At 40.3% G+C, this 18,058-nt stretch overlaps 1 protein-coding gene across 1 annotated transcript in view; it reads right to left on the bottom strand.

Moving 5' to 3' along the window:
- Positions 1-18,058, bottom strand: part of Piwil2 (piwi like RNA-mediated gene silencing 2) — a 54,687-nt gene that overhangs the window by 20,393 nt on the left and 16,236 nt on the right. The window contains exons 11-16 of the mRNA XM_074055148.1: positions 6,959-7,147; positions 6,041-6,125; positions 5,308-5,397; positions 3,865-4,005; positions 1,413-1,526; positions 208-396 (exon numbers count right to left, since the gene is read on the bottom strand). Coding sequence (XP_073911249.1) covers positions 208-396; positions 1,413-1,526; positions 3,865-4,005; positions 5,308-5,397; positions 6,041-6,125; positions 6,959-7,147 — 808 coding nt within the window. The remainder of the gene's footprint in view (positions 1-207; positions 397-1,412; positions 1,527-3,864; positions 4,006-5,307; positions 5,398-6,040; positions 6,126-6,958; positions 7,148-18,058) is intronic.

The following is an 18,058-nucleotide window of genomic DNA, read 5'->3' as shown; positions in this document are numbered from 1 at the left end:
GAGGCTGAAACTGAGAAACTGAGGTGTGAGGTCAGCCCAGGCAAATAGTTCTCAAGACCCCCATCTCCAAAATAACAAGAGCAAAATGAGCCAGAAGTGTGGCTCAAATGGGAGAGTATCTGACTAGCAAGTGTGAGACCCTGAGTTCAAACCCCAGCCCCACCAAAAAAAAATCCTATAAATGAAGGATTACTTCAACTTTATTACCTCAACTCCCAGCATGGATTGGATGGTTCTGACATAGGTCTCTATCCGGTCATCTTTCAGTTCAACCCAGGCAGGTGGGCTCATACGTATGCCAATGGGGCCAGCCACCTTTTCCAACATGTTAACAAGTTCTCGTGCCTGATCCATTGCTCTCTTTGGGTAAAAAAGGGCCCAAAAATGCATGGGGACCTAGGAATAACCACATGCTATTTTTAGTACTTCTTCCAACTTAAATATTTCAAACTTACACTCCAGAGATTTCATTATAGAGAATAAATGCCTTTTCACTCCTACTGCTTGAGCCCTATGTCATCTAATTCCTCATTCACATGGATTCACAAGTAAACTGTGCCCAGTCTCACAGAGGAAGACTATACAACAATGAGGATGGAACGTCCATAATCATATCCAACAATACAGATAAAACCATAAATGCAAAGTTGAAGAAAAGAAGCTAGACATAAAAGAATATACATTCTATGATTCTATGAATATAAAGTACAAAAACAGTTGAAATGAATCTCTGCTATTAAGTCACCACAGTGATTCCGTGGGGGGAGGGGCTGGGCGGGGCTGAGAGAGGCAGGTTACAGTACCTAGAAGCAAGGAGGAAGGAGCTTCTAGGTTGTCTGGATGCTTCTGCTTCTTAACCCTTCGTGTTGATTATCCTATGCAGTATTTGTGAAAATTCATCAAGCTATGCATTTAAATGTTTGCTTTTTCTTTAAATAGCTTTCAACAGTAAGTTTTAAAAACCAATGTATGTATTTCATACATGGCCACAAAGACTAGTTTGTTCAAAAACACTTAGAAATAACTGTGTGCTACTTTTGTTTTTTGATACAAATAGTTAATGTACTAGGGAGGTACTGTTGAATTAGACATCTTTAATGGATAAAAAACATCCTCTGGGAGCCCTCAGGGAAAAAAGAGTGGGAAAGAGAGAAGGAAGAAAGAAGGGAATGTGGGTGGGTAGTGAGCTGACATTAGATGAATTACCATGGCAACACATTTCCGGCTATTCAGTCAGTGGTCTGGCAGAGACCTACCCTCTAACAACTACTCCACTGCTCTGCTGGAAGGACCTTGGTTAGCAGGTAATGCAAAATGAAAACCCTTTCAAAAAGACGAAACCCTATCATTCCTGTTCCCTAACTTCCACACTTTGGGGAATACTTCTCTTTAACACTTCAAAAATCACTCACAGTCAAGATGGAAATGTCTCTGGTTACTTCCTTAATCCAATTCAGGTCTTGAGATGTGATAAAAGAAGTATTTCTTAAGTTAATTCTTTCCATTGGCAGAACACGTCCTTCAATCTACATGGAAAATAAAGTACCTATGACATTACTTAGGAAAACATCAGTACTATTTGTTGTCTCTGAGGCCTGGTTAGCTGTACCACTTAGACTTAACACTGCCATAACTTTTAAAGAATGGCAGAAAACCAAAACTTCTAGCAACGAGAGTCCATGTCAGTCAAGGCCTGGACACACAGGAGTAAAATCTTGTATGTACTACTCTGTCATTACTGACTTTCAAACATGGTATCCCAAGAAAGGCATTCAAAAACATTCTCTTTAGAACCGATGAATGAAAGAATACAATCTTTGAAAAATATTTTAAGGAAAACACTGAAAAGAAAAAAATGAAAGGCAGATTTCTTCTTTGCTGTTTTTCTGTTTGTTTGTGGTACTGGAGTTTGAACTCAGGGCCCCATGCTTGCTAAGCAAGCGTTCTACCACTTGAGCCGCTCCACAAGCCCTGTTCTGTGTTGGGTATTTTCAAAATAGGGCCTTATGATCTGGTTGGCTTCAAATTGCAATCCTCCTGATCTCTGCTTCCTGAGTAGGAAGGATTACAGGTGTGAGCTACCTGCACCCAGCTTCTTTATTGTTGTTTTGAGACAGGGTCTTGTAGTGTCACCCAGGATAGCTTTGAACTCACGATTCTCTCTCAGCCTACCAAATACTGAGATTACAAGTATGTACCACAATGCTCATCTAAGGCAAAAGTTCTTTTTTTTTAATCATGGGTTTTTTTTTTTCTTTTTTCTTTTATTATTCATATGTGCATACAAGGCTTGGGTCATTTCTCCCCCCTGCCCCCACCCCCTCCCTTACCACCCACTCCGCCCCCTCCCTCTCCCCCCCCTCAATACCCAGCAGAAACTATTTTGCCCTTATTTCTAATTTTGTTGTAGAGAGAGTATAAGCAATAATAGGAAGGAACAAGGGTTTTTGCTGGTTGAGATAAGGATAGCTATACAGGGCATCGACTCACATTGATTTCCTGTGCGTGGGTGTTACCTTCTAGGTTAATTCTTTTTGATCTAACCTTTTCTCTAGTACCTGTTCCCCTTTTCCTATTGGCCTCAGTTGCTTTAAGGTATCTGCTTTAGTTTCTCTGCGTTAAGGGCAACAAATGCTAGCTAGTTTTTTAGGTGTCTTACCTATCCTCACCCCTCCCTTGTGTGCTCTCGCTTTTATCATGTAAGGCAAAAGTTCTTAACAAAGCTAAACATAGGTCTACTTAATTTTTTTGTTCCTTCTTCCTTTTTCTTTTTCAGTGTTGGGAATGAAACCCAGAGCCTCATGAATGTTAGGCAAGTGCTTTATCACTGAGCTACATCCTTAGGTCTTGGTTTTTGAGGTATAGTCTCAATAAGCAGAAATTACTTGCTTAAAGTAACCAAGATGACAAATAGTAGAACTGGGATTTAAAGCCAAAACAGCTAGTAGCAAAGTCAGAGGACTTTACCAACACCCATGCTTCCTTTGCACTGTGGATCAAGCCTGAACAAAATACAACAGTCAACACAGGCGATCTTCAGGTGCAAAGGACCATAAGAAATGAGATCACACAAGTCAGATACTCTTATGCCTACAGAAAGAACAACAGAATTACAATCAAGAAAATAAAAATTATTAGAAAGAAAAAAACTTGGGGGGGGTGAAGAACAAAAAGAAAAGAAACACATAACTTTTAGAATAATTTGGTATGGACACCCATGGCTCACGCCTATAATCCTAACTACTTGGGAGGCTGATATTAGGAGGATTGCAGTTTGAGGCCAGCCCTGGTATATACAAGACTTCATGTCCAAAATAACCAGAGCAAAATGGACCACATGTCCAAAACCAGAGGCTTGGCTCAAGTGGTAGAGCACTTGCTTCCCAAGTGTGAAGCCCTGAGTTCAAACTCTAGCCCCACCAAAAAAAAAAAAAAAAAAAGAAGAAGAAGAATTGGATAGGCCAGGCACAGTGGCTCAAGCCTGTAACCTAGCTACTCTGGAGGTAGAGATCAGAAGAATCATGTTTCAAGGCCAGCTTGAGCAAAAAATTTGTGAGACCCCATTTCAACCAACGGCTTGGCATAGTAGTGTCATGTCTGTCATCCCAGCTATACAAGAAGTATGAATAGAAGGATTGAGGTCCAGGCTGGCCTGGGCATAAAGCAAGATCCATCTCCAAAATAATCAAAGTAAAAAAGACTGTGAGTGTAGCCCAACTGCTAGAGTGTCTGCCTAGCAAGTGCAAGGCCCTGAGTTCACACACACACTCACAAAAGTCAAATTAGAAAGTGACCATGTAGTCTCACAAACCTCACAGCCCTCAGCTCATGCTGTATGCTGTCCCATCACGTCTTTGGGTTTACCTTGTGTACATCCTTTTGCAGACAGAGCCCCCAACGTGTCAGCTCACTGTTGGCTGTCTCATTCTCTGAAATCCTCTGCAGCAAGCATCCCAAAGCATTATGGTGCTGTTTGGGGCTCAGGTTGATCTGTTGGGTCAAATCCTAAATGGAATTAAAATGAAGATAGCATTACTTCCTCCAATATGAAGTTAAATAAACCCCAATGTGTGTGAAATGTTTCCACAAAAACCTCCTCCCCATTAAAATCAGTACCAATATTCTCTTAGGAATGTGAGCAAGGTATAAGGTTAAAAATGTAGTAACAAAAATTATATATATATATTATATATTATATATATAGGTGTGTACAAAGTTTCTAAATCATGTTGGGGAGTTCTTTATTCTTCTGGAACTAATGAACTGTACAGAGTTATATAGATAGCTCTGTGATTCATAAAATCATTAGGCAACTGAGAGCTGGGAGCTGTAAAGAAGGGGACTTGACCTACATAATCAAAGCATAAGTATCAAAAGATAAGGATGAAAGAAAAAAAAAACCCCTAGGGATTTTCAGCTTCACTTCAGGCGCTTTACGATGTTATTAAAAATTCTACATTGCTTGTGGGTCTGGGACAGCCCAGGAAAGCCAGGTTTGCAGAGAGCAACTCAAGAATGGATAGCCAGCAGGGTGCCACTGGCTCACGCCTGTAATCCTAGCAATTCAGGAGGCAAAGATGAGGAGGATCATGTGTCAATGCCAGCCCAGGTAAATAGTTTGAGAGATCCTATCTCAAAGAAACCCATCACAAAAAAGGGCTGGTGGAGTGACTCAAGGCATAGGCTCTGAGTTCAAACCCCAGCAGCACAAAAAAAAAAAAAAAGAAAAGAGAAAGGATAGATAGCCCCAGATTGGCAAGCAGCAGTGGAAGTTTATCACATACTGCATGAGGGCTGCTGCGCCCATCTCTGCCTCTCAGCTAGTTTGCTAGGGCTGAGTCCACTGCTCCTAGGACTGTAGAGTCCTGCTGGATAAATGTCTCTCATCATCTTCCCACTTGCTGAGATTCTGCCTTGCTGCCTCCTCCACATCTTCAAATAAACTGAGGCTTTATAGAAATGGGACCATGACTTAAGTGCTCTCAAGGAACTTCATTTGGTCATGTGAACAATTAAGCATTACCCACCTGACTAGTAGTGATGAGAACAGGGCTCTTTTTCCTTATAATCCAGAGCCTCTCCTGTTCTAACAACCTTCACAGAGAAACTGGGACATGCCTTTTAATATTGAATGTGGGAAGGGACATGGGTCATGTATCACAGAGAGGAAAATTGGAGCCAGGAAGAAAGGACTTGCCCAGATGACAATGCAAGGCAGAGTCAGAACCTGGCCACATTCTAACGAAACTATCCAAACAGGTCACGTTCACAGCAGGTGTTTCCCATTGAAAACAGCAGGACTCCAACCTTCATGGCTCTGAAATCCTTCTTCATCTTCTCTGGGATCCCAGTCATAAAGGAAAGTTCAGGTAGCAGTAGGATTTCGCCTTTCAGCAGCTGTAACAGAGAAGAGAGGGAAAGTGAAGCAGTAAAGAGGATGGCGTCCCCTGGCCGCACAAAGGGGCTACAGTGACTTTGCCTTTATGGAACATAAAACCCCTTGGGGTGGGGGGGGCAGGGAACCATTTTACTCTCCCCCCCCCCCCGCCCAGTCATCCCACACAGATGACTACAGTATTAAGTAAAGGGAAAAACTGTCAAAAGGAGAGGAAAAACTAGAAAAACAAAACCCAATTCTGTCCCTCTGGGTTCTCAAGACAATGGTAGTAAGACAATAATATATCCTGCTGATTCTCAGTCTTCATGTTTAAGACAGGAGTCAGGTAACAGCGTACTTCTCTGGGCCCTTCTCCTGCTAAAATAAATGTCTATACCAGAATTTTAATCTCCATGCATAGGAACTTCTCCTTATTCCTTTAACCTAAACTATTCGCATGGATATTTAGCTCCTCCTTGTGGAGACTTCAAAATTCAAGTCCTAGAAATGTGACGTGGCACCTCTAGCTAGATGAGAGGAAACCTCGCCCAGTTTCCCACCATGTGGTAATCACAGCCTCATAGATCCCACCAAGCCTGAGGAAGACTTCAAGCGGTGGACAGAAGACTTCACTGGATGTGTAAGCTGGATACCACCACTCACTGTGCCATGGTTGTTCTGTCTCTCACTGGGCCTGTGGATGAGCAATGGCTGGTCTTCTTCCTTCACTGTGATCCCATAGTTTTTGCTAGAGCAGAGCAGAGGCAGGAGACATTTCAGAAGTAGAACCACACTTCACAGCAACACACACTGTGTCTTTTATGACTTGTGTGATATCCTTGTCAAAGACCCATTGGAAATAATATAGTTACAACTGGAAAAAGCAAGCTCAAGTTGCACTGCAATTAAATAAAGAACTAAAGCTAAAACTCCAAGCAAGAATATGGTAAAAACAGGCTAAAGGGCACAGGCAATCAAAGGTGAAATGACAGTCGAATGGTTTATGACTTGAAATTAATCTCTCCTACCAGACTTCTAAGAAAATCTGAAAAAGAAACACAATCCATAGCCCTGCTCAGTGGCTGACTGCTTGCCCAGTATGTACAAAGCCCTGGGTTTGATTCCCAGTACTGCAACAAAACAAAACCAAAAGAACCCTCATAGCTCACACCTGTAATCCTAGGTACTTGGGAGGCAGAGATTGGGAGGATCGTGGTTCAAGGCCAGCCCTAGCAAAATAGTTCACATGACCCTATCTCGGAAATACTCAACACAAAAAACGGCTGGTAGAGTTGCTCAAATAGTAGAGCACCTGCCTAAAAAAAAAAAAAAAAAAGAACCTCAAAGCCCTGACACAAATTTAGTAGTAACTTCCCAAAGTACCAAAAGAACTGAAGCTGTGAGGGTAGCACATTCAGGTCAAATCCCACAAATGAGGCCATTCAAATGCTGGACATGTTACCAATGTAGTTATTTTTAAAGTGTCAGGTTGTATGCTGTAATGGAGCTCAGTATTCTCTTGAGAATGAGAGAGGACATACCACCCCATCCACAGGCCCTTCCCCCATCTCTCCTTTTCACCTGTAGTATTCCAGGAACGTGATGTCCTTCCCATCAGACATGGTGAAGCTGTCTTTTGGGGTCTTATTCCAGTCCACATCATCGATACGGTATGTGCGATTGTTGTACCGGGTGATAACAATATTGCCAACCAGAAGTTTACTGCACTCATCCTGGAAGTTTTCTTTGTTCTGCTGATACATTGCATGCCTTTGGAAAGAGGCAAAAGACTTTTGGATTACATTTGTACATAGAGTAATATGAAAGGGACAAGGGACTCAAACAAGGAGTTTAGCAGTCTAATGATATAATCACAGCTAACTACTACCAGAAGGCTTCAGTGTACCATTTATTTATTTGTTTGTTTATTTATGTTTGGTGGGACTAGGGTTTGAACTCAGGGTTTCACACATGCAAAGCAGGTGTTATGCTGCTCGAGTCACACCTCTAGTCCATTTTACTCTGGTTGTTTTGGAGATGGGGGCTTGAGAACCATTTGCCCAGGCTGGCCTCAAACTGTGATCCTCTCAATCTCAGCCTCCCAAATAGCTAGGATTACAGGTGTGAGCCAGCAGCACCTAGATATTATTATTATTATTAGGGCAGTTCTGGGTTCTGTTTTGCTTTTTTAAAACTTGAACTATATCCCTAGCCCTTTTTACTTCAATTACTTTTCAGATAGAGTCTTGAATTTTTGTCTGGAGCTGGCCTCAGACTGTGGTCTTCCTACCTATGCCTATTTTGTAGCTGGAATTATAGGCCTGTACCACCACACTCAGCTCTTTTGTTGTTGTTGTTGTTTTTGAGAGATGGGAGTAGCTAACTTTTTTGCATGGGCTGGCCTTGAACAGTGATCCTTCCATTTCTACCTCCTGTGTAGCCAGGATTAAAGAAGTGGTCCATAACACCTGGCTCAGTTGTGTCTTTTTTTTTTTTTTTTTAAAGGACTTTCATCTCTTTTCTAACATTACAAAAAAAAATTAAAAACTAGTGAAAACCATATTAAAGGCAGCAACAAGTCAATAAATTTCACTCTGTTCTGTAAAATAAGGTACTTTTATCATTAATTCAATTATTATTGTGTATGGTCATTACTAGAATATAGTCTACAAGGGGCTCAGGAAAAGCATTCTTTAAATTGCATTTGCCCTTTCTTAGCTGAAGGAAGAAGTTATTTCCAAGCACCCATCAGCAGGAAGACAATGGTTGTTATGCTAAAGATACAGAGATAAAAAGGCCCTCGAATGACAAACATTCTTTCTGATAACCTGTGTACAAGGCCATGACCAAAGCAGCAAAACAAAGTCACAGATACCATGTGTAAGGACACCCAGGCAGTCCAAGGATATTACAGAGCAGCAGCCACTGGGAGAAGAATGAGCTACAGAAACTGCTGGGCAGAAGCACAAACACACTCTAGACAGAGAAAGGGTGGGGACAATCAGGAGTAGGAGTAGAGGCTAGAGCAGAGGTGGGGCAGGTGTCTGCACCGTATATTCCTCAGGAACCACAGTGTTCGAGAACCTTGAGGCTTGTAAGGGGTGAAAAAGGCTCCACAACCAAACAATTGAGGCCCACTGGGCTTAAGACAAACCCTTCTCAGAGAAGCGCAACACACATTATCACGTGAGCTTCTGAAAAATGCTGAAGTAGACAAATATATTCAGCTTATTGACCTCCGATTTACTTAGCCACAGACTCCTCCCCATGCTATTAATTTTCACCTCACTGAGTATCTATTACCATTCTGGAATTAGAATTCTGCAGAAATTTCCTTAAGGAAGAATGCAGAAGCCAGGCACTGGTCGTTCATCCTATAATCCAAATTACTCAGGAGGCAGAGATCAACAGGAACAAGGTTGGAAGATAACCCTGGGCAAGTAGGTTGAGAGACGCTATCTCAAAAAAAAAAAAAAAAAATCACAAAAAAAGGGCTGCCTGATGTTGGAGTAGCTCAAGTGGTAAAAGCGCCTACCTAGCAAGCATGAGGCCATGAGTTCAAACCCCAGTACTGTCAAAAGAAAGAAAAATTTAAAGGACTGGGATGTGGTTCAAGCAGTAGAGGGCTTGCCTAGAATGCATGGGGCTCTGAGTTCAATCCTCAGAACAGCAAGAAGAAAAAAAGCAACCCCCATATTTAATATTTACACAGGATTTAAGTTAATTTATTCTCATAACTCAAATCCATTCCCCGTAATTATCGAAGGGGAAGATGGACTTGGGGGTGAGGAGGATAGGCAAGAAAATGCTAAAAAGGGACTGAGAAGGAAATAAAGAATGTAGGATGATTCCAAAACTCCAATACTGAAGAGTGTGGCAGCCTGCAATCCCAGTACTTCGAGGCTGAGGTAAGAGGAATCCAAGTTCAAGGCCAGCATGAGCCACATAGAAAGAGACCTCAGAATCGGGGCTTTTTTGGCAAAATGTTACTTCTTTAAACATCTTGTGCTTAAATTTTTCATTGAAGGAATGGCAAAACATAAAGATAAACCAAACATCAATGTTTTTTCCTGAGTGATAGGATTATGGATAACTTATTTTAATCTTTGGACTTCTTTGCAATTGAAAAAAAATTTGTTTCTGGTGGTACTGGGGTTTGAACTTAGGACCTCATGCTTGCTAGACAAGTGCTCTACCACTTGAGCCATGCCCCTAGCCCTAAAAATTTCTATAATAAACACATGTATTTATGTTAAAGTAAGGAAATTATTGAAATAGACATGACCAGCATTCACTGTATAATGGACACAGTTTTTGGTGGAGATGATGGAAAGTCCTGGGTGACTTTGTGGCCCAACATGGTGAGCGCACTTAATCCACTGTGCTGTGCACTTTAAAACAGTTGAAATGATAAGCTTTGTGCTACACTGATAAATTTTATGTTACATATATAATGTACCTTAAAATTTTTTAAATTTACAAATACATAGTGGGCTAGGGGATGTGCTCAGAAGCAGAGCTCTTGCCTAGCATGCTCATGTCCTGGGGTTCATGCCCAGCACTGAACAAACAAAATTCACAGCAAGCTAAAAATTATAGTAACAGATATATCTGGCAGAAAGGATTTTTCAAAAAAAAAAGATTAAATGGAGTGTTATATGTAACTTGTCAAAAATGTTTTCTGCAGGCAGTGGGGATGCAAGCCTATGATCTCAAATATGCAGGAGGCACAATTACAATATGAGCCTGGACCTGAGGAAAAATACAAGATCCTAATGAAAAATAACTAAAGCAAAAAAGGGCTGGGAGCATGGCTCAAGTGGTACAGCACCTGCCTAGTTGCAAGCACAAGGCCCTGAGTTCAACTATCAGTACTGCAAAAAAAGCTTTCTGAATCAGTCATGCAGTATTCATTTTTCCTGCCAATAATTGTACGTATTAAAATTATGACATAAGATAATTATTATAGAACACCCAAGGTGAAAAAAAATTAAACACAACTGGGAGAAATACTCAATATACACAGAGGTGCCGGTGGCTCACGCCTGTAAATGTAGCTGCTCAGGAGGCAGAGATCAGGAGGACTGTGGTTCGAAGTTAGCCTCTGGCAAATAGTTCAAGACACACTATCTCGAAAAAACCCATCACAAAAAAGGGCTGGTGGAGTGGCTCAAGGTATAGACCCCGAGTTCAAACCCCAGTACAAAAAAAAAACCAGAACAAACAGGTAGTAATAAGGAAGTAAAGATTGTTTTAAATGAAGTTAGAGATTTTATTCCAGATCTTCTTATGAATTTTAGCTTCCTATTTATATAGTTTCGATCATCTATCTATCTATATATATCCATATATATATATATATTTTTTTTTTTCTTTTTTTAGTAGGACTGGGCTTTGAACTCAAGCCTTTGTGCTTGTGAAGCAGGTGCTCTATTACTTGAGCCACACCTCCAATCCATTCTGCTCTGGTTATTTTGGAGAAGAGGGTCCTCAAGAAATATTTACTCAGACCAGCCTCAAACCATCATCCTCTTGATCTTAGCCTCCCAAGTAGCTAGGATTACAGGCGAAGTACATATGGGTTTGTTTGTTTGTTTTGCAGTGCTGGGGATCTAACCCAGGGCCTCACTCATAGTAGGGAAGTGCTCTACCACTGAATGACACTCTCCCCTCCTCTATTTAATCAATCATTGTGTATAAAATGCAAACAACAGTGTAGAAAATAAATTAAAATGTTTTACTAACCCCTTCAATAATATTAATGGTTGCATAACACTTTTCATTAAGCAGAGGGTACTTTAATTTACTATTACTTTTTGTTTTAATTTCCCTCTTTCAATACTTTTTATTACTTTTTGAGTAACAATTCTATTGTTTCTTACTTCCAAATAATTCTGCATGGCCATCTTTTATAAAGATTCTTCTATACTTACAATTACTTCTTTGAGAAAAGTGGAATTACTAAATTAACAGGCTAGAACTTTAAGGTTCTTAAAATTTAATGTCTAACTATGTGAAAATATATTTTTTAAAGTTCTTTGAAATAATCACAGTAGCATATGAAGTTGTAAAATTTGTACATAGAATCCTACATATAAAACTGTCATTATAGGGCAGGGGTTTAGTTAGTGGTACAGCATGTGCTTAGCCTGGGCAAGGCCCTGGGTTTACCCCGCACCAGAAAAAAAAAATAATAAAAAAAAAAAGATAGAATAATTTATAATTTGCTAGCCATTCAAAAAATAAGTTCCTTGTGAATTTAAGATTAATATGTAAGAAACTGACTAAAAATGGATGAAACATCAACATTGATGTATTCCTGAAAATTAAGTAAATTTTAGAAGCCTTAGTATTCTATAACAATGGTACAAGTAGCCACAAGAACTGGTTTTAAAATAGTTTAATCAATTTATGTCAAGTCACCGAAACAAAGCACTGTTTACAAGCCAATGTCATTCTGTTTTTGTAAATCAGCAATCAAAATGACTTGATCCAACAGCATGACAACAACAGTCCCACCTAACGATCACTGGCCACACAGATGTGGACAGACTTGCATGTATCCAATGTCCTGCGTAAGATCAACAGTCTCTTGCTGTAGGAAGCAATCAATTCAGCTTCTCTTATTCCAGACAGAACATATGTCTCAGCATCCTTTGACAATTCTGGAAGTCTCACATGATAATTTTGAAAACCAACAGACACTCACAGGGCCCATGTGTCTGACCCACTTATCCTTGAGATCTGCTGCCAGTGAGTCAACCCTGACAACCAACTGAGGTCTGGCTAGTTTCATTAGGTTCTGGTTGATGAGTTTATAGTTTTATTAGGTTCTGGTTGATGAGTTTATTTTCCTACCCTAGGATTTAAAACTGCCATCTGCCTTAGGTCTTTATATAGAGCAATTAGTCCTTTCTTTTTTTTCTTGTTTTTTTTAGCAAGCACATTCTTTAGTATATAGCTAAACCCAGGCTTCTGTGTTAGGTGATTAGGCTATTCATTTTAAAGCTATACAGTTTGAAATTATTTTTGTTGTCTGTGGTGCTGAGGATTGATCCCAGGGCATGAGGTCTGCTAGGCAGGTGCTCTACTACTGAACTAACTACATCCATGAGGTTATTTTCCACTTGCTTGCTTTGCTTCCGCTGTTCTCCATACATATAAAGCCTTCTTTCATGTATTTTTGTTTTATCATGGATTGTCTTGATTCTGCTCAATGTAAAAAGAAGTGTTCTACAGGAAAGAAGCCAGATAAATCTTTGAACCAATCCAGCCACTCCTGGGAGCTAATGGTTGGAGGCCAATTAGACCAGCAACTAAACTATAAATCTGGTCAAACTTCATGAAAGCACTCCCTTGTCTTGTCAATTTGTAAAAGGTCACTTCATATGCTGTATAGTTCACTAATGATATCTATCTTAGTGGCTGGAATCTGAGTTACAGCTCACAAATTTTTGGATGAACGAGTACTTTTCTTTCTTGTTTGTCATGAGTTTGCCTAAGTCAAAGTCTCAATTTCCCCTGGAAGAACATCTACTCTATATTAAGGCACCACCATAATTTTAACTCCTGTACTCCTTCACACTGGCAAAAAAAATTTTTTTTTTGACTTAAAATTACCATGGCCAGAGCTGGGCATGACATGAGTCCCAGCACTTACTAGACTGAGGTAGGAAGGTCACTTGAGCCATGAGTTAGCAATCAGCCTGGGCTACATAGTGAGACCCTATCTCAAAAAAAATTACAATGGCCAAAGTGTATATGGATAATTCTTTAATATAGACCGTGTAGATCATAAAACAAACCTCAATACACTTAAAAGGATAACAATACTACAAAGTGTGTCTGCTGTCCACAATGGAGTAAAATTGGAAATCAGCAAGAGTACTGATTTAAAATTACAAAGAAATTTGGGAAACTCAAAAATAATGTGGAAATTAAACAATACTCCTAAATAACCAACATTTCAAAGAAAATATTACAAAAAGAATTAGAAAATACTGTGAGTTAGTTGAAAATGAAGACACAATATTCCAAAACATATGGGATACAGCTAAAGCAATGCTTAGAAGGAAATTTATAGGTCTAAATGACCATCTGACAAAAAAAATCTCAAATAATCTAAGTTTCCACCTTAAGACACTGGGAAAAGGAGCAAACTAAACCTAAAGCAAGCAGAAGGAAGGAAATAATACAGATCAGACTGGAAATTAATAAAATTGAGAGTTTAAAAATAGGGAAAAAAATCAACAAAAACAAACTGATTCTCCAAAAAGGTCAACAAAATTGACAAATATTTAGCCAAACCACCCATGAAAAAGTGGAAGATTCAGATTACTAAAACCAAGAGTGAAGAAGAAAGCACAACTTACCTGACAGAAATAAAAAGGATTACAAGGGAATTCTGTGGAAAACAGTAGGCAACAATTCAGACAACATGGATGAAGTGGACAGATTCCTAGAAGTATACACACTACACAGACCAACCAAAAAGAAACTGAAAACCTGAATAAGTCTGCAACAAGTAAAGGGACTCAATCATTTAAAAACTGCTCACAATGACCCAGGCACTGGTGGCTCAAGCCTGTAATCTTAGCTACTCAGGAGGCAGAGATAAGGAGGACTGAGGCTCAAAACCAGCCTGGGCAAACAGTTCAAGACCCTATCTCAAAAAAACCCATTACAAAAAAGGGCTGGTGGAGTGGCTCAAGGTGTAAGCCCTCAGTTCAAGCCCCAGTACTTCTAAAACAAACAAATAAATAATTAAATACTGCTCACAATGAAAAGAAAAAGCCAAGATGGCTTCACTGCTGAACTTTACCAAATAAATAAAGAAAAATTATCAATCCTTCACAAATTCTTCCAAAAAACTGGAGAGAGGAGAGTATTTTCCAACTCTTTCTATAAGGCCAGTACTAGATAAATGCGAAAACCACACAAACACATCACAAGGGCTGGTGGAGTGGCTCAAGTGAGAGTACCTGACTAGCAAGCATGAGGCTCTGAGTTCAAACCCCAGTACCACCAAAAAAAAAAAAAAGAAAAAAAACCACATCACAAGAAAATAAAGACTAATATTTCTTATAAATGTAATGTGAAATTCCTCAAATAAAAATACAAGCAAACCAAATGTGGCAACATATAAAAAGAATTATGTACCATGACCAAGTGGGATTATTCCAGGAATGCAAGGTTGGTTTAACATTCAAAAATCAGTGCAAACTTATACCTTATTTTTTGGACTTAAAAAATCATCTTAGACACAGAAAAAACATTTAGCAAAATACAGTAACCTTTCATGATTAAAAACACGTAATAACTGGGTGCCAGTGACTCACACCTGTAATCCTACCTAAAGGATTACAGGAAGCAGAGATCAGGAGGATTGCTGTTCAAAGCCAGCCCAGGCAAATAGTTAGTAAGATCCTATCTCAAAAAACCCATCACAAAAAAGGGCTGGTAGAATGGCTCAAGGTATAGGCCCTGGGTTTAAACTCCAGTACCATAAAAAAAACAAAACAAAACAAAAAAACACCACTCAACAGGGCTGGGGGCATGGCTCAAGAGGTAGAGCTCTTTTTTTTCTTTTTTGCTGTACTGGGGTTTGAACTCAGGGCCTATACCTTGAACCACTCCACCAGCCCTTCTTTGTGATGTTTTTTTCCAAAGTAGGGTCTCATGAATTATTTGCCCAGGCTGGCTTCAAACAGGAATCCTCCTGATCTCTGCCTCCTGAGAAGCTAGGATTGCAGGCATGAGCCACTGGTGCCTGTCCTGTTGTAGAGCTCTTGCTAGCATCTGTGAGGCCTTTGGTTCATCACCAGTACTACAAACAACAACAACAACAACACAAAAACACTCAACAAACCAGGAAAAGAAAGGAACTTTCTCAACTTGATAAAGGGCATCTGTACGAAAAAGCTAACATTGTATTTTATGGTGAAAGACTATGCTTTCTCTCTGAGATTAAAAAAGAAAAGACAAGGAGTTCGATGTTGCCATATATTCAATACTATATTAGAGGTCTTTGTCTTGCAAGTAGGCAAGACAAAGAAAGAAAAGCATCCAACTTGGAAGGAAAAAGTAAAACTACCTGTTTGTAGATTATATGATCTTCTATATACAAAGCCTTAAGGAATTCTCAAAAAATATTACAATTAATAAAGAAGTTGGGTGTAGTGAAGCACATCTGTAATCACAGCTACTCAGTAGGTGACAATGGGGAGGATCATGGTTTGAAGCCAAAAGGGAGAAAAGGTTAGTGATACCCCATCTCAATCAACAAGTTGGGTGTGATGGTGAGTGCATGTGATCCCAGCTATGCAGGAAGCATAGGAGGACAATGGTCTGAGGCTGCCCTGGGCAAAAACATTAAGACCCTACCTGAAAAATAACTAAAGCATAAAAGGGCTTGGGAACATGGCTCAAGAGGTAGAGTGCCTGCCTAGCAAGCTCAAAACCCTGAGTTCAATCCCTAGTACCAACACACACACATAGTAAGCTGACAAGGATTACAGGACATAATACCAATACAAAAATCAATATTCTGATGTGAGGGCAAGCTGGCTGCGACATCTGTCACCCCACTGATTGCCAGGGTTGATTCAGCTGATCTGGCTGGCTAGGTGGGTGTCCCCTTCCTCCCTCACCGCCCCATGTGCGCCCCTCCCAAAGCTGCACACTCAGTCGAAGAGGATGACCATCCCCAATAGAGGAAGACTGTTCTTTGGTCAAGGGTATATGAGTAGCTGTGCTCCCCTGCTAGAACCTCCAAACAAGCTCTCAAAAATCAATATTCTTTCTATACACTTGCAACCAAAAATGTGAAAATGAAACTAAGAAAACAATCCATTAATAATAGCATCCAAAACATTAAAACACTTAGGCATAAATGCAAAACATGTATTGTTAAAGTCATAAACTATTACTGAAGGAAATTAGAGATCATCCAAATAAATGAAAAGATCTTGTGCTCATGATTAAGGCGGCAATACTCCCGAATTTTACATGGAGTTGCAAAGGATCCAGGGTAGCTAAAAAAATCTTGAGAAAAGGAACAAGGTGGAAGATTCATATGTCCCAATTTTAAAACTTACTACAAAGCAGTTTTTCATTGTTGTGGTAAATACCTGAATGAAACAGTTTAAGGAGGAAGAACTTGTTTTGGCTCACAGTTCCACAAATTTTAGGCCATGTGCTTGCTTGGCCCCATCACTGTGGGCCTATAGTGAGGCAAAGGATTATGGCAGAAGGTGCAGTGGAACATAGCTGTTTACCTCATGACAGCTGGGAAACAAAGAAAGGCAGAAGTCTAGGACAAGATACAGCCCCTAAGAACATGCCCCAGTTACCTACTTCCTCCAACAAAATCCCAATTCAAAAAGTTTCCACCACCTCTCAATAATGCCATGAAATTATGAATCCATCTATGGATTAAACCATTGATAAACACAGAGTCCTCATGGTCTAATCACTGCTCAATGACAGGATCCACCAGCTGAGGACCAAATCTTCAATACATGAGCCTGTGGGAGACATTTCATACCCAAACCTTAACAAGTGAGCAGGGCTAGGGATGTAGCTCAGTGGTTGAGTGTTTGCCTGGCATGCCTGAGGTCCTGAGTTTGATCCCCATTACTGCAAAAAACAATCAAGTAGTGATCATTCTACAACTTAGGGGAGTAAAGAAGGAACTAGGAAGGGATGGTAAGGGGTGTGAGGCTTCTTTCTTGAGGTGATGAAAATGTTCTAAAGCTGGTTGTAGTGATGCATGTACAGTGTTGTGAATATACTAAAAGTTATCCAGTTATACCTTTTAAATGAGTGAGTTTTATAGTGTGAATATCTCAGTAAAGCTGTTTAAAAAGATCACATAAGTGCTGGGGATGTAGCTTAGTGGTAAGCACTTGCCTAGCATGCATGAGGCCCTGGGTTCAATCTCCAGCACCACAAAAAAATTTTTAACACACATATTTATATACTGTCTTATTTACATATTTCTAGACATTATCTCTGTTTCTATGGGTCAAGAATCTGAGTGTGATCTAGCTGAGTGCCTCCCCCAAGGCACAGGTGAGGTTTCACCTGGGGCCACAGCCATCTCTAGGCTGGACTGTGAAGCAGGAAGCACTTCTGACCACTCTATGGTCACTCCACAGAGTTGCTCCCCCTTACCCACCCCCGCCCCCCGCCCCGTGGCAGCTGGCTTCCCCGAGGGCGAGTGACCCACAAGACAGAAAGAGAGCACTCAAGACAGAAGGCATAATCTTTTCCTAAGCTACTTCGAAGGGACATTCCTCACTGCTGGCATGTTCTAGTCAATAAGACAGGTCAGGAAGGCCAGTGCACACTCAAGGGGAGAGGATTACACAAGGACCTAGCAGTATAAACACTAGGAAATGATCAAGATTTTCCCTTGACCAAATTCTAGTCAGGCTCTTCTGAATCCTCTTCCTAACCAGGCTCTAACTTCTGGGCTTCCATTTTTATCAATGCATTGTTCAGGCTTTCAGAAGAATCCTACCAGGTCAGTTAAGGCAGAATCCTCACCCTTGATATCTGCTCATCCTCCATATCTGATCAAAGTCCTCATTCTCCCCCCCCCCCGCCCCCAGGTAATAACTGACCTGGAAAGGCAGGCCTGCCTGCACTAAGAATCCTGTTAGGTTTATTTAGCCAGAA

The sequence above is a fragment of the Castor canadensis genome, chromosome 14, assembly GCF_047511655.1.
Source record: "Castor canadensis chromosome 14, mCasCan1.hap1v2, whole genome shotgun sequence".
Taxonomy (NCBI): Eukaryota; Metazoa; Chordata; class Mammalia; order Rodentia; family Castoridae; genus Castor; species Castor canadensis.
This window is presented reverse-complemented; position numbering and strand designations above follow the sequence as displayed.